At 43.8% G+C, this 11258-nt stretch overlaps 1 protein-coding gene across 1 annotated transcript; it reads right to left on the bottom strand.

The window, feature by feature from the left end:
• Positions 1-300: 300 nt before the first annotated feature.
• Positions 301-10088, bottom strand: LOC115107850 (very long chain fatty acid elongase 4-like). The gene is made up of 7 exons (XM_029631532.2): positions 9713-10088; positions 5013-5108; positions 4547-4734; positions 2486-2566; positions 1189-1360; positions 866-993; positions 301-669 (listed from the first exon to the last, which is right to left on the bottom strand). The coding sequence occupies exons 2-7, from the start codon at positions 5077-5079 to the stop codon at positions 385-387; spliced, it is 921 nt and encodes a 306-aa protein (XP_029487392.1). The 5' UTR covers positions 5080-5108; positions 9713-10088; the 3' UTR covers positions 301-384.
• Positions 10089-11258: the final 1170 nt, after the last annotated feature.

The following is an 11258-nucleotide window of genomic DNA, read 5'->3' as shown; positions in this document are numbered from 1 at the left end:
AAAAAATAACTACTATATAGACAACCAACACCCTCCTCCCACCCCTATCCCCCCATACCCAAACCTCACCAATCCCCCGACACACACACACACAGACACACACGCACGCACGCACGCACGCACGCACGCACGCACGCACACACACACACACACACACACACACACACACACACACAACACACACAAACCTTCACCAGCAAGTTGGTCACAATTCACATCCTCAAAACATCCTGCACGGGCAGGGGTGTGGTGGAATCCCATCTGCCTTTTGAACTTTCACCCCTGACCCCCCTACCCCCTACCTCCCCTACCTCCCCTGCCCTTTCACCCCACGGTCCTCCTATTGGTCTGACAGAAGCTCCCTCCGTCCTCTCCTCTTCCTCCTCACTCCCTCTTCACTCTTCCCTTTTTCTGCTGCTTCTTCCCGTTCTCCTCTACCTCCTCTAACTTGTTGTAGCCGTTGGTTGCTGTGGAAATGCCGTTGGTGACGGATTTGGCCGCCTTGGGGGCGGAGTGTGGGGTGCGCCGGTAGGTCTGGTAGTAGAAGTTGCCGAATAGGATGATGAAGGTGACGGCGTAGCCAATAAGGGCCCACTGCATCCAAGCGGGGAAAGGGCAGCCAGTGTAGAGGGAGTAGCCTGCATGGCCGATGGTCACATGGAACTGGATCTGTGACGTACACAAGACACATGTTTAACTGACATGCTTAATCGGAATGTAATAATCTCAACATAATCCCTGATCAATGAGTCAGACTGCACACTCCAAACAATGAAATATATTTTGATATGCAAAGATGTGTATCAGTATCAATCACACACTACCTGAACAGCTGTGCTATGGCCACAATAACAGGGAGACTTACCATCTGAATGATGGTCAGGTATTTCTTCCACCAGAGGAATTTCTGGATCTTGGGTCCGAAAGCGGCCAGGCCATAGTATCCATACATCAGGACATGGATGGATGAGTTTATGCCGGCTCCGAAGAACGCTGTGAGAGCGATATAGGTTAAAGGTAGTTCAGAGGGGATACAGGTCAGGCAGCTTGTGAGTGTATGTTAGCATGGTATGTCATCGCCCCTGTCGGAACAGTATGACAGTGCTGGGGGGAGATTATCCAGGTGGGAAAATGTCTGTCTATATATATATATATGTATACACACACAATGTACCCCTAGGTACTTACACTGTCCTCCAGGGACCCACTTGATTCCGATCCACCAGAGGATGAACATGGTGCAGTGATGGTAGACATGGAGGAAGCTGACCTGGTTAAACTTCCTCCTCAGGATGAAGAACACCGTGTCCAGATACTCCACTCCCTTAGAGATGTAGTACCACCACAGAGCAGACGCTATCTGCCAACGTGAAGAGGGAGGGAGTGAGCTATCTCAAATCCATCTGGTTTTAAGGACTCAAAACTCAAAGACAATGAAGATTGCCAATTTCCTGAAACACTTTAAAGAGGATTCAAGAGGATTTGATGGATTTCACGGGGTTGAGATTATGGATAACACCGCTAGCCACCTTGCTTTTCACACACACACACTCATTATCATGCATCACCCACACATGTATGCATCAAGGACACACCCTCACACGCACAAATACATTTTATTGCAATTATTGAATCGATTGAAGTCACTGAAGTTGGGAATAAGGTTCAATTGGATCCTGACCAAGATCAAAGATAACTTCACCTGGATCATCTCTGTAAATCTACGGTCAGAGTCAACAATGTTAGGGTCAACACTTTTCATAGGGGATTGTGATGACGATGAAAGGAGTCATTGGTGAATGACATGGCAGGTTAGCCTGTGGTCTGGTAGAGAAAGTGTTTTGTTAAGGGGGTGGTACAGTAAGAGCTAATACATGAGGATAGCTGTTGTATCAGGCTTGTTGCTGGCTTGTTCCCAAGCCTAAAAGGTAAGTAGAGCTCAACCTCTTGTATGTCAGACTACAACCCCCACCAACATACTCTCTCTCTCGTATCCCTTTGTAAATGACACACACACACACAGAGAAAGAGAGTAAGAGAGAGAGAGAGAGAGAGAGAGAGAAGCTGTGTGCCACAGTGCCCTGAGTGTCACTCTTGTCCCTCAGTAACGCCATCATGCTATGGGTGGGTTCAGACGTGGTGAGACCTAATAACTCCTCCCCTTAATGCAAAAGGTCACGCCCCCTCTGTCCTCTCCCTCTCTCTATCTCTTACACACACACACACAAATAGAGTGATAGTCTACTTAACCTAACAATAGGATTACAGTACGGCTGCTTAGATTTACACAGAACCACATGCTGCTAAAGCTGGACCTCACTCTACACCTCAAATACAGGAGACCCAATCTGTATAAATTAGAAGGCTAGAAGGCAAACAATTCCAGTCTTTGCTGGCTCATGAACAGAATGACCAGACAAGCTCCGGCTCTTGGCCTTTTCACAAAATGAATAGAAAAAGAGTGTAGGGTGTCATGTTTGCTCACCCTGACTTCGTTGACGTCGTTGGAGTAGCTGACAGGTTGACATAGGTAGCTGTACCCCGCTGCTCTTGCACCCAGGAGGAGCTGAGGCCACAGAGATACAAAGTTAGCGACACAACATTAGGAACAAAATGTTAGAGATTGTCCCTTTCCTCTAGACCAGGAATGAGCAACTTTGATTGGGGTGGGGGCCACAAAAATATCGGAACTCCCAATGAGGGCCCGCAGTGGATCACGCTATACCGACATTCATACCCACACATGTACTCAGAGCCGGCCCCTTAGCCTTTTGGAGGATCTACACACCACCAGACCTCAAGGGCCACAGAGACCAATTTACACCTGGGGGGGCCGGGGATGTGGAAGCAAATGCCAGGGAGAAATGAAAACCAGCAGCACTGCAGCTGTCGGGGACTGGAGTTGTGCCCTAGACCCTATTTCCTCTGTCTAAAAGGACTATATATATACAGTTGAAGTCAGAAGTTTACATACACTTAGATTGGAGTCATTAAAACTTGTTTTTCAACCACTCCACAAATGTATTTTTAACAAACTATAGTTTTGGTTAGGACATCTACTTCGTGCATGACACAAGTAAGTTTTCCAACAATTATTTACAAGACAGATTATTTCACGTATAATTCACTGTATCACAATTCCAGTGGGTTAGAAGTTTACATACACTAAGTTGACTGTGCCTTTAAACAGCTTGGAAAATTCCAGAAAATTATGTCATGGCGTTAGAAGCTTCTGATAGGCTAATTGACGTAATTTGAGTCAATTGGAGGTGTACAATTCCAGAACAACAGCAAAGAACATTGTGAAGATGCTGGAGGAAACAGGTACAAAAGTATCTATATCCACAGTAAAACGAGTCCTATATTGACATAACCTGAAAGGCCGCTCAGCAAGGAAGAAGCCACTGCTCCAAAACCGCCCCAAAAAAACTGTTTGGCCATAATGACCATCGTTATGTTTGGAGGAAAAAGGGGGAGCCGAAGAACACCATCCCAACCGTGAAGCACGGGGGTGGCAGCATCATGTTGTGGGTGTGCTTTGCTGGTGCACTTCACAAAATAGATGCATCTCAAGACATCATCTCAAGACATCAGTCAGGAAGTTCGAACTTGGTCGTAAATGGGTCTTCCAAATGGACAATGACCCCAAGCATACTTCCAAAGTTGTGGCAAAATGGCTTAAGGACAAAAAAGTCAAGGTATTGGAGTGGCCATCACAAAGCTCTGACCTCAGTCCTATAGAAAATTTGTGGGCAGAACTGAAAAAGCGTGTGTGAGCAAGGGGTTCTACAACCCTGACTCACTTACACCAGCTCTGTCAGGAGGAATGGGCCAAAATTCACCCAACTTATTGTGGGAAGCTTGTGGAAGGCTACACGAAATGTTTGACCCAAGTTAAACAATGTAAAGGCAATGCTACCAAATACTAATTGACTGTATGTAAACTTCTGACCCACTGGGAATGTGATGAAAGAAATAAAAGCTGAAATAAATCATTCTCTACTATTATTCTGACATTTCACATTCTTAAAATAAAGTGGCGATCCTAACTGATCTAAGGCAGGGAGTTTTTACTAGGATTAAATGTCAGGAATTGTGAAAAACCTGAGTTTAAATGTATTTGGCTAAGGTGTATGTAAACTTCCGACTTCAACTGTTTTAATGTAGTGGATGGTTGACAGGTGCAGTCCTAGGTATGGTATGTGAGTATAGTTTTGAATTCAGGCAGGGTTGGTACATGGCATGCTACATCAGCCATTCGTTGATGGCACAACCTTGCTGAACAATAGATTAACCTAAAGCAGGGGTCATATTGCTATCACCGATCAACCTACTGGGCACAGACATCAATTCCACATTGGTTGAATGTCATTTTGTTGAAATTATGTGGAAACAATGTTGATTCAATGAGTGTGTGCCCAGTGGGAAGCCGTTTCCAATCTGTACACACTGAAGGGACAGGGACTGGGAACCAAATAGACAATGGCCTGAAAAGAAATGGAACATGCCATTATTGACTTGGTGTAAAAGGAATGGAGCTGGTTACCTCTTTGGCGATGTAAAAGTTGAGTATCACCATACTGAAGTTGTACACTATGAGGGTCTTCCTTAGCTGGAAAGGCTCGCGATTCTGCATGTACTTAGGCCCCGCCCACAGGAAGAGCAAGTACATGCAGCTGATGGCCAGGGTGGGGGCAGGCGATGACATCATCGGCCATTTCTCCACTCGCTTGTCTGGGAGAGGGACAGGAAAGTTAATGTCAGCAGGTGTCATATGACAGACACACACATGTAAAGAATGACTCTGAATCCTATCTGAATGTATGACTACACAATGTTGCACCAATGGTGTCTGGAGGATATACTTAATTGCAGTAGTCCGAATTGCTCTAATAGTGTATTGTATTGCACACACACACACAAGCAACCATGTGTACCTGAGTTTTTGCTTGTGTGTGTGGTTAGACTAGCAGACTGTCCCTGCAATGTGAGAGAAATCAGCACTAACTCACCTGCTATAGTAAGGCTCCATCTGTAGAACTCTACCGTGTCATTCATAAAGTGGGTGACAGCTTCCATGCCTACGTCTGGATTTGGTCCTGCTTATGCTGCAGTGAGAGAACGAGAGTAGCCAGTCTTCAAAATAGTCCAAATTAATCGAAGATAATTAAAGAAATCTGTCATTCATTTTGCCGTTTTTGCCCGAGAGATAATTGTTGGGCAATTTTGGTGCAGTATTTTTCTATGAAAGAATGTGCATGAAAATGAGTCGTCTCTCTCGTTGAATGACAATAAAGACTTTATTGAAGAATCCCTAGTGTGGACCAATCACCAACGAAGAGGTTAAGAAATGTGTGTGCCCGAACAGCCGGAAAAACCCTCACTGAAGTCCAAAACGAACAAAAGCTTCACAAAATGTCATCATAATATATGCACGAACTCTACCAAACTGTTTCAGCTGGGAAGCATGCGAACGTCTTAAGCCCCTTTAGATAATTGAAAACCTTAATGTAATGTTGATGAAGTTAAAGATGCAGTCCGGGATCTTATTTAAGCACAACAAATTCATAACATATTGTACGAATTGTATTTGTAACATATCATACAAAAAATATATATATATATTTGTATATACAGTACCAGTCAAAAGCTGTCATCAAGGCAAAGGGTGGCTACTTCGAAGAATCTCAAATAAAACATATATTTTGATTTGTTTAACACTTTTTTGTTGGTTACTACCTGATTCCATGTGTTATTTCATAGTTTTGATGTCTTCACTATTATTCTACAATGTAGATAATAGTAAAAATAAAGAAAGACCCTTGAATGAGTGGGTGTGTCCAAACTTTTGACTGATACTGTATATAAATATAAAATAATTTTGCAGGACCAAACATAACATATGAAACAGATGGCGTAGTACAGAAGTGGCTGACCTAGTACAGAAGTGGCTGACGTAGTACAGAAGTGGCTGACATAGTACAGAAGTGGCTGACATAGTACAGAAGTGGCTGACGTAGTACAGAAGTGGCTGACATAGTACAGAAGTGGCTGACATAGTACAGAAGTGGCTGACGTAGTACAGAAGTGGCTGACATAGTACAGAAGTGGCTGACGTAGTACAGAAGTGGCTGACATAGTACAGAAGTGGCTGACCTAGTACAGAAGTGGCTGACCTAGTACAGAAGTGGCTGACGTAGTACAGAAGTGGCTGACCTAGTACAGAAGTGGCTGACCTAGTACAGAAGTGGCTGACCTAGTACAGAAGTGGCTGACCTAGTACAGAAGTGGCTGACCTAGTACAGAAGTGGCTGACCTAGTACACAAAAAACGGAGACCAGTAGTAACTAGCGTATGCTCAATGACTGGTACTGTATGCTAGCAGATACCATAGACTTTCAGTCTTTGAGCTAATGCTAGTTAGCATTGGCTCGCCAAACTACCTATAACTTCCTTTGTACTGTACTTAGAGATATAAAAATGGCCCAAATCCCAAAGAATCCCTTTAACATCAAGTTCAAACTCTGAGTTTGCCAAACTCAGCACATGGATCACCCATACGTACGAACATTCCCTGGTCTAAACTGTTAGTGCAGGGTTTATTTCGAGCCTCACACTAATTGCACAGATCTAAAAGAGGACTAAACAACTGATCAGTGTGGACAGAGTAGGTCTTTGTGGTTACCCATCCCCCCATACACATGTTCTAAGACAAGATGTAAAGTGCTGGTCTCATGTTTCATGAGCTGAAAGAAAAGATCCCAGAAATGTTCCATACGGACAAAAAGCTTATTCTCTCAAATTTTGTTCAGAAATGTGTTTACATCCCTGTTTAGTGAGCATTTCTCATTTGCCAAGATAATCCATCTACCTGACAGGTGTGGCATATCAATAAACTGATTAAACAGCACGGTCCTTACACAGGTGCACCTTGTGCTGGGGATAATAAAAGGCCACTTTAAAATGTGCAGTTTTGTCACACAACACAATGCCACAGATGTCTCAAGTTTTGAGGGAGCGTGCAATTGGCATGCTGACTGCAGGAATGTCCACCAGAGCTGTTAGCAGAGAATTGAATGTTCAGATCCTGAGGCCACTGTGAGGCCCATTTTTTAAAGGTATCTGTAACCAACAGATGCATATCTGTATTCCCAGTCATGTGAAATCCATAGATTAGGGCCTAATGTTGCATGTTGCGTTTACATTTTTGTTCAGTATAAAAACTAATTTAAAAGTCCAAATCTGTCGTTCTGCCCCTAAGCAAGGCAGTTAACCACTGTTCCCCAGGCGCCGAAGACGCGGATGTCGATTAAGACAGCCCCCCGCACCTCTCTGATTCAGAGGGGTTGGGTTAATTGCGGAAGACACATTTCAGTTGAATACATTCAGTTGGACAACTGACTAGGTATCCCCCTTTCCCTAAATGTGTGCTACTAAAGCCTTATTTGAATGGGTGTATAAAAGACCAGAGAACAACATACAGTACACATTTTAGTACTCATCACTACATTCTCTACCAGAAAGCTGGTGTGCTCTCTTTGATGTCAAGTGGGTTGATGCACTATGTATACAAAGGTATGTGGACACACCTTCAAATTAGTGATTCGGCTAAGTCAGCCACACTCACAGCACACAGCCATGCAATCTCCATAGTCAAACATTGGCAGTAGAATGGCTTTACTGAAGAGCTCAGTGACTTTCAACGTGACAACACAAAGGATGCCACCTTTTCAACAAGTCAGTTCATCAAATGTCTGCCCTGCTAGACCTGCCCCAGTCAGCTGTAAGTGCTGTTATTGTGAAGTGGAAACTTCTAGGAGCAATAATGGCTCAGCCACATGCTCACAGAACGGGACTGGCGAGTGCTGAAGTGCGTAGTGCGTAAAAATCATCTATCCTCGGTTGCAACACTCACTACCGAGTTCCAAATCGCCTCTGGAAGCAATGTCAACACAAGAACTGTTCGTCTGGAGCTTCATGAAATGGGTTTCCATGGCCAAGCTGCCGCACAGAAGCCTAAGATCACCATGCGCAATGCCAAGCGTCGGCTGGAGTGGTGGAAAGCTTGCCGCCATTGGACTCTGGAGCAGTGGAAACGTGTTCTCTGGATGGAGTGATGAATCCCTCTTCACCCTCTGGCAGTTCGACGGACGAATCTGAGTTTGACGGATGCCAGGAGCACGCTACCAGTCCCAATGCATAGTGGCAACTGTAAAGTTTGGTGGAGGAGGAATAATGTTGGGGGCTGTTTTTCATGGTTCGGGCTAGGCCCCTTTAGTTCCAGTGAAGGAAAATCTTAATGCTACAGCATACAATGACATACTAGACGATTCTGTGCTTCCAACTTGGCAACAGTTTGGGGAAGGCCCTTTCCTGTTTCAGCATGACAATGCCCGCAAATTAGAATGCAGAGGCCTAGTGTTATAATTAAGCAATAAGGCCCGAGGAGGTGTGGTACATGGCCAATATACCACGGCTAAGGGCTGTTCTTACGCACAACGCAACACGGAGTGCCTTGACACAGCCCTTAGCCGTGGTATATTGGCCATATATTCCAAACCCCCAGGTGCCTTATTGCTATTATAAACTGGTTACCTTCGTAATTAGACCTGTAAAAATAAATGTTTTGTCTTACCCGTAGTATATGGCCTGATATACCACGGCCGTCAGCCAATCAGCATTCAGGGCTCGAACCACCCAGTTTATAACATGTTGTAAACCACACACTAAAATCATCTTATTGGCTTATAGATCATAATAGGTCTAATTCATTTGTGAAAACTTATTGGGGAGTTTGGGGGAACCTGAAAAAATACACATTCACTGACAATGGGGGTTAAGTTTCGTTTTCAAAATGGAAGAGGAAATGGGAGGATGGGAGAGAGAGAAAAAAATTCACCCAAATAGGCCCGGTCGCCCGTGGAAACGGGCATGAGAGCACACAAAGAACCGGGGCGCGTGTGTCAGCAGGTTTTGCGCGGTGCGATCAAGAGGCTTAAATCCAATTGCTCTACGAGCTTAGACGTAAATCCAAACGCCAAGCGACCCACATTCGCAGGGGCATCATTTAAAGCGATAACTTGCCCCTATGAACTAGACCCTTATTTGCGCTCACACATATGGCGCATGGCGGATTTTCAAAGAGTGGTTGACTGAACATGGGACATTATGTGATTAACAGTTTATACAAAAGCATATTGGGAAAACTAAACCAAAATAGTCTCTAAACACTTTATAGACACATTTTATAGGCTGCATCCAATCCCTTCCTATATGCCACCCATCATAGTCTAACATCGTGCAAGTTCCTTTCCACTGAGTCTATGTAGGCTACTGTCATGCATGCTCACATAATAGAAGTTCATGGTTTCTTAGGAAGAGAGAGCAGCCGGAGAGAGTAAGGGTGAATAAGTGATGAAATTGTCTAAGCACTGTCTGAGTTTATTGTCTTATAAAAATACAGAACTATGATGATATGAATTCAGCCAAAATGGATGGCAGATAAGCATAAAGAAAACGAACGCAAGAGAAGGTAACGAACGGTTCAATTCCTCAAAGCATAACTAATGAAAAAAGACTAAGCCTACACTTTCCAAGGCTGTGCACTAATTTGTTCACAAAATAACCTATTTAAAGAATGATAGCCTAAGCACGCGATTCTGCATTTCTGTATTAACCATTTCATTATGGAGAAAAATACATATCTACATACCTTCTCGAGATTTAGTTGCGTGTACTGACATCCGGTGCAATGTGATGGACAACGCCTTTAAATGTTCGTATTCTGCCGTTATAGCCGCTGATCCCCAAAACTGCTATAAGGACAATTAGACATCCACCCCAAATTTGGCAAAAATGCAAAGGCAAGCGGAAATCTATCCCAACGAAATCATGTATGAGGTCCGTGCTGGCTGCTGAAACACATCGCTTAAGATCTATAGGATACCCGACCAGCCTGATGGCACTGCGCATGCGGGTATTGCACTACAGGGACCGCTGCACTGACTGGACAGACCGATGGCCCCTTTGTATGGTAGAGATAATCAACATCCACCGTATCCCTCATTCAGCTTCGTTGAGTGATAGGCGAATGCGGAAGCCACTCGGAAGGAAAAAGAGAGGAGTTTTTGAACGCGCATGACAAATGGGTACCTCTCTGCTGTTACGCATCGATGTGTGAGGAAACCTCCTGGATAAGTGCATTTGTTGCAATTATGCATTTTTGGCCTCGATGACACTCATTAGTAGGTCATGCTATATGTCCAAAATACAATTAATTTAGTGTTGTTCATTCAGCTTTGGCTTTAATTCATACTAAGAGTAGGTTCAAGGCTATGAGCCATTTTCTATCAGACATAGCCTAGGGATTCCTTAATAGCTCTCATGTTTCAACTTGGGTAGACTAAATTAGAGTTTATACAACAAATGTTTGTTGCTATTGTAGGCTATAGGTCGTCGGCTGTAAATAGCTTTTGGGTATGTGCCAATGTCCCGGTAGAGGGTGTCAATCAATTAGCCACCTGTCTTTAGAGTGTGTCCTATACTCCACTGAGTCAGTGAATATTTTGAATTCGTCACTAGGTGGAAGTGTCACACCATCAATTGATACCCAACAAGTACAGCTGGGTTGTACAGTATTTGGTTGCAGCAGAGTTTTCTGTAGGCCTACATACTCTCTGGTGTAACCTAAAGCTGTATTTTTAAAAATCCCATTCCTGATTCTCCAGATGAACTAAACTAATTTTCCACTCCAAGCCTGGTAATTTATTGAACAGAATATTCAATTAATATCAGAATATATCATATCATATAATTCTCAAGTATTTGCCCAAGATCCCTTTGAATTTATTTGATTGGAAATAATAATAATTGGGATGGGGGACCACGGAAGGTCAGGGGCTCCCCAGATAGCATATGAACACGTCATAAGCATTGGCAACATTTTCTTTCAACCTTATGGCAAAATGTGTAGAATAGCATTAGAAAACTGCACATTTTTCTCTGCCCAAGGTGTTGAAATGCAGGAAGTTAGCTGTTTTCCCCCCAAAATCTATTTGTATTTGTATTTTTTGTGGTTCGGGGTCCCTGCTGTAAGTAGGTGTCCCAGGGCCCAAAATGCAGTAGACTAGCCCTGTTCCAAAGGCAGGAAGTTCTTATTTTCTTACTCTCTATACCTCTGTTATTTTGTACTTTTCCATTAGTGATGTCAATGTTCCAACTGGAGGGTCCTCTCCAAACCCCATCCAAGGCCCTGCTTC

The sequence above is a fragment of the Oncorhynchus nerka genome, linkage group LG24 (assembly GCF_034236695.1).
Source record: "Oncorhynchus nerka isolate Pitt River linkage group LG24, Oner_Uvic_2.0, whole genome shotgun sequence".
NCBI classification, from domain to species: domain Eukaryota; kingdom Metazoa; phylum Chordata; class Actinopteri; order Salmoniformes; family Salmonidae; genus Oncorhynchus; species Oncorhynchus nerka.
Note: the sequence above shows the minus strand (reverse complement) of the source record. Positions and strands in the feature narration are given on the sequence as shown.

What these genes read in the sequence shown, in the direction of transcription:
- LOC115107850 (XM_029631532.2), bottom strand. Translation starts at nt 5,079, where the DNA reads ATGGAAGCTGTCACCCACTTTATGAATGACACGGTAGAGTTCTACAGA. An exon ending in ACGACGTCAACGAAGTCAGG is followed by an intron (nt 1,361 to 2,485) that starts GTGAGCAAACAT and finishes TCACGTTGGCAG; the next exon opens with ATAGCGTCTGCTCTGTGGTG. An exon ending in ACCTGACCATCATTCAGATG is followed by an intron (nt 670 to 865) that starts GTAAGTCTCCCT and finishes TGTACGTCACAG; the next exon opens with ATCCAGTTCCATGTGACCAT.